The sequence below is a fragment of the Corvus brachyrhynchos genome, unplaced genomic scaffold, assembly GCF_000691975.1.
Source record: "Corvus brachyrhynchos isolate BGI_N302 unplaced genomic scaffold, ASM69197v1 scaffold221, whole genome shotgun sequence".
NCBI lineage: Eukaryota > Metazoa > Chordata > Aves > Passeriformes > Corvidae > Corvus > Corvus brachyrhynchos.
The window spans coordinates 86,852-92,416 of NW_008236622.1; the positions used below are offsets into that span (position 1 = coordinate 86,852).

A 5,565-nucleotide genomic window follows, 5' to 3' on the forward strand; every position below is an offset into this window, starting at 1 on the left:
CATTCCTGCCTAATTTAGCATAATTGAGCTATTGTTTTAATTGCATTTACTACTCAAGTACTTCACACGTCTATTTCTTTGACTTCCATTTGGGAACCCCAGGTGAATGAGCACTGATCATGCTCACTGCAGGCATGGAGAACATGGCAACTGCCAGACACTCGGGATTCATCGTGGAGACTGACTCAACACTGGGCACACACACCAGCTGTGCATGGAAAACCTCAGATTCATAGTGCAGATCCCTGAGCACCGGATTAAGGACACATGGACTCAGTATGATACTGCTGAGAAACAAGAACATCATTGGGATAACTGGCTCCATACAAGCACAGCTTGGGTGTCCCAGTAGTGCACAGCTGGAAGTGAACATTCAGGGTACAATAGTGTGATAGTACACAGCAGCAGACAATCCACTTAAACCTAATTAGTTCCAGCTCAATTCTGGTATTGCTAGTGACAGCACCAATAGTGGTGAGAGCACAACAAGCTGTTTATAGTCCTAGAAGGACACAGCAGGGTGGAGCAGAGACACAAACACAGCAGCTGTTTGGAGCTGGGGAGCAGTGGCACATCAGCACCAGGGCTAGAGCCAGGAGCAGGGTGCTTCCAACAGGTTTAGTAACTGGGTGGCAGAGCCAGTCGGGTTCTGCATTACACGGAGATAGTTAGTCCCCACCCTCAGAGCCAGTGCCTTGTGCTTCCTGCACTGCTCTGTTCCTGCTGCTGGGTGACTCTGTATGCATTCTCCAGCACATCCCAGATTACCCAGGTTTGCATTACGCAAAATGTGGCATCTCCCCTCGCCTGGATGGCTAGGAGAGATGCCTGAAAATCTACATTTGTCTTTAGAGATAACAGATATCCATGTTTGCACATGACACAGTCTCTTTCACTAGAACAGGACTCTCAGTGAGGAGATTTTGAAGACTTCTCCAGGATTTCTGAAAGTGAACAGTTGTGTCAACTTGTAAGTGACTGTGTTTCAATAGTTTTGCTGTTGTACACCCAGAAATCCTGCAGGCACTCACAGCAGAGCTCCAGTGGCTCTGCAGCACAGGAATTTTGAGAAGCACTGCATTTGCCAGATAGGCCTAAGAATTGTTGTTGTACAGCTGCATCGTGGATCTGACATCTCCAGCCGAATCTATTAGAGGGACAGAATCCATGTGAATAGCTGACTCATGACACACTGTAATGCCAAAGCAGCTCAGAAGCACTGAATTCAGTGCAGTAGTGCACTGGCATTACTATTTAAGAGCAGTGCCATGCAGGAGACCAGATATTTTGTGTAAACATAGGACTTCCAGCTGTTACAAAATGCATTTCTCCCTGGGAAACTTTGGAAAGAAATATAGTAGTTCTGTATTTAGGAATCCCAGCTTCAGTCTGAGATAGCGACTGCCAATTGAGACTGAGACTGCCAATTCAGTAGACTGCATTTGCCATTAATTTATGCAAACATAACATGTGTTTTTATGTTCTGGAGAAAGCCAAGGTTTCCAGTTTTCTAACTGGAGCTGATCCTGAAGATTCAGCTGTCAAATGGTTGGGGACACTGGTCTGGCCCATCCCTCAAGCTCCTATTAAACCACCTCCATCTATATTTGTAACACCACATGAATAATCTATTAAGCCATCCCCTGTTGGAGGGGATAACCAGTTCAATTCAATGGACACAACCAACCTTATTTTCTTTCTGCTAAAAAAAAATTATATCCCTTTCTAACTGACTGTTTCTGCCAAGGAAACACCCCAACTAGCAATAACTCAATTACAGTCTGTAGTACTTTATTGCAGAACACATGCCAGCCTCTGCTTCAAGCTGAGAAAGACCTAGACAGAGATACAACTCACCATCTCATTCTCTTCTCCCTGGTTAAGCTGTGCATAATGGTTCTTGGCAGGATTTTCCCCCATGAAATGACCCTCTGGAGACTTTCTAGAGCTCCCTCAGGACAGGTCTTCAGCATAGTGTGCTTGAAATTCTACATTGAGGAAGTGCTCTAAGTACACACCTTCCTTATAATTCTGGTAATGTTTGAAGTAGGAGCTCCTCCCTCTCTGGGGTTAGCAGGTAACACTTTATCCCTCCTCCCTCTATTCTGTTGTTGGAGTTTTGCAATTGTGAGGGTTCATGTAGAATTCACTCAGAAACAATGCAAGAAAGAAAAAGTTTAATCTTACAAGTGTTTGCCACAAGATGACTCAAGGAAATAACTCTGGTAAGTGCAAGCAAGCGCTGTTGGCACGAAACTTTTAGGGGAGGGCAAGAGGGGAGTATTATCCTTCAAGAGATTATGGAATCACTGGAGACCAGGAGTGTGTCCAAATAAGAAACAAAATAGGCATTGCTGTTGTTAACACTCTTAGCAACCAGTCTGAACTAAATGTCCAGCAGTGATCCCCACATATGCCATGGAAAATAAATCAAGTTCTGGCACTATAAAAAGGGGCCCCAGTTTGTGCAGGTGGATTTATGGACTGACTGTGTGTCAGGATTCAGCCAGGTAGGATCTGTAACCAGGTCCTTTATTCATTATTGAGAATATCCTCACAGAATGTTTTCTGACCTCACTATATAGCTTTGGGAGACACCACTGAGGTTATTTACTCACTCCTGGGGAAAACTGGAGTTTCCCACCAATGTCAGTAAGCTGGATAAGATGTCTCTGACCTTTAAATCAGAGCCAAAAGGAAGCTGGCAGAAAAACAACACTGAGAGTTTTACCACCTCCTTTTTTTTTTTGGGCGGCATTTGCTGATTAGTCTTGTGATTCATTCCCATTTCACTACTATTTCCTTGTACTTCGATACTTTTTAAGAAGTTACACAAGAAGTATTTTAGGAATGAGGTCAGGAAAGGCAAACCTGTTCTTCCAGCAAGTATATTAAGAAAACTAAAATATTACTTCTAGGGTGACTGAAACGGAACAAGAGGTATCAAGTTAGTTCCCATTCCTCAGCATTTTGCTGCCATGAGGCATGGATTTGTACAAATCCGTATCTCAAGCAACAGGAAAGACCACTGCCTACCCCCAGTGGACAGGCTCAGAGAAAGTGAAAAGGGAGAAATGCAGGAAAGAGAGAAGAGAAAATTAAGGAATTAGGTCAGTTAATGCAAAAAGATGTGCACCCATGCACAGCACAGGGACAGATGTGTTTGAAAATGCTGGTGATAAGCACTGGGGCCAAGTTGTTCAGCCTTGGTACCTACACCACTTCCAAAAGGAGCCCAGAGGCTGGACTGACAAGGATGTATCTGTACTAAGCTGTGTAAAGGTGATACATTGCAAAAGATCAAGGAGGAGCAAGGTACTCTCCATACCCAGCTTCATTGCTACCCTCTCCTTCCTCCCACTGCAACTGGCTCTGAGCATCTCAACTTACCATTTTATTCTTCTGAGACTGAGCAAAGGGAACTCCAGTTATTACACGAGAGTCACAGTTTTAAACTTTCAAAAGAAAGAACCTAATTATTTCCATTTCTGATAAACCTGATTGCATGTGAAAAAATAAGCATTGCTATCTAGAAGCTGTAACAGACAGGAAACAACTGTCAAGGCACCTTTTCTAAGGCAGGCTGATGATTTTGGGAAATGACCCATTATTTTGCAAGGTGCCAGGGGTGAAAAACAGGACTGTCACACATGCTTTTTCTGTCTGGTCAGCTTTTGCTGCTTTCCCAAACATCAGCCTTGCTCTTTCTAGTGTCTGTAGCAAACTAGGGTGCAGCAGGGGTCCTTGATTGCTCTGTCCCACCAAAGCAGGGTGTCTCCAGGGGAGAATAAAGGCTCATACAATCTTTTCACTATTTGTAGATTTATTCCAGCTCCAAGGTGTTCTGCAGTCCCAGAGAACGCCCTTATAGGGGTATTTATACGCTCACAACTGAAAACAAAAAAAAAAAGATTAAAGGTGCAAAACGTTCATAATTTCCATCATTTGACAATCTGTGATAATATTTAATCAAAGTCTATTAATCCAGAACCAAAGAAGATGATGACATTTGTTCATTTTCTTAAGTATGCTCACTATCTCCTGGAGAAAACACCTCTAAAGCAGCCTGAATTGAAACTTTTAGTTATATGATGCTCTCTACTGCTCAGAGTAAGAATTACATAGTATTTATTCTTAAAAAGTTATTTGTTAGCATGTCCTATGGAGTATCATCACTCTTAAATTGAAACTTGCCTTAAAAAAAATCATACATAAATCACAAAAACAACTGGTCAAGCTAAAATATAAAGCAAAGTAAGATTTAAAATATAGTCCCTTAAACGTATAAATAAATAAGTCACAAAGTAGGCAAGCAAGAGATAAAAACACGAGCCTCACCTCATCCCAACAACTTTTATCTCAGTCCTGAAAATACACGTATGTATTATGTCAACCTTCTGCAATATATTTTGCTTTGAAAAATCCCACAGTATAAACAGAAGCCTGACCTCTAAAGTACCCCAATCTCGTTTTCTGTTTCTCAGCATGGGACACCCAGTTCTGGCCACATTACAGAAAGGAAGCTCTGAATCAACTGGTGACAATTTACAGGAGACCACCCAGAAGAATGACAAAGGAGTCGTAAAATACGGAAGAGAAACTTAGGGTTGTTTTAGCTAAAGAAAAGGAGACTGAGAAGGATCATGGCAACAGTTTTCAAACACATAACTGGAGAACGTAATATTATCCGTGTCCACTGCGGACATGTGACAAGAAAGATCCAGATCAGGCACAAGGGAATACTTTCTATTAAAGTCAGCACGCGCTGGCATTGCCAGGTGAACCCGCCAATGTCTGTGGTCCTTAGGGACAGGTGTGGCATGCGCTGCTCAGAAATGACCCAGCCAGAGGTGATCCTGTGTGAGGGCACACGGACGGAGCTGATGAACTCTCCTGGTGCCTCCTCTGCCTCCCGCTTCAATGTGGCTGGAAAAAACTCCCAACAACTGGGAAAGCCCACTGGGGAACACCTTGTGTTTTCCAGCTTTCAAGGCAGCGCTGCCACCCATGTCATGCACTCCCCAAGCACAACAACAGCTGGGAACTCATCAGAATCTTATCTTTAACAGCATGGAAGATCATGGTAGCGCCATCCGGGATGGGCTTCACCTCACCGCCCTCTCCAGCCCTGCCCCGCCGGGCCGGGCCGCCCTGGGGTGCCCGAGAACAGCCAGGAACGAGGCCCCGAGGCGATCGCTGGAGTGTGAGGGGGGGGATCCTGGACCCCGGTGCAAGGGATTCATGGCGCCGGTGGGAGGGATCCATGATCCCGGTGCGGGGGAAACATAATCCAAGTATGACGGATCCCAGACCCCGGAGTGACAGATCGATGGCCCGGGTGTGACGAATCCAGGACGACGGTATGAGGGAACCATGACCCCGGTGCAGGGATCCATGATCCAAGAGTGACGGATCCAGGCCTCCCCGATTCTCCGCTCCTGACTGACCAGCCCCGCGGTGCTCCCTCTAAACCGTCCCTCCTTCTCCGTCGCCGAGCCCGGAACCTTTGCGCGGGGAGGTGCGGTTTCCGGCGGGTCGGGCCGCGCGGACCGCGGTGCCCGGAAG

At 45.3% G+C, this 5,565-nt stretch overlaps 1 protein-coding gene across 2 annotated transcripts in view; it reads right to left on the reverse strand.

The window, feature by feature from the left end:
* Positions 1 to 5,557, reverse strand: part of ATP13A4 (ATPase 13A4) — a 45,617-nt gene extending 40,060 nt beyond the window's left edge. Inside the window, exons 1-2 of one of the 2 annotated variants that reach the window (XM_017726406.1) lie at positions 4,339 to 5,557; positions 1,858 to 3,891 (exon numbers count right to left, since the gene is read on the reverse strand). In XM_017726406.1, the coding sequence (XP_017581895.1) occupies positions 1,858 to 1,920 (63 nt within the window). In that variant the 5' untranslated portion in view covers positions 1,921 to 3,891; positions 4,339 to 5,557. Of the gene's footprint in view, positions 1 to 1,857 lie in introns of both variants that reach the window. The other variant, XM_008644119.2, reaches the window with a different exon arrangement.
* Positions 5,558 to 5,565: the final 8 nt, after the last annotated feature.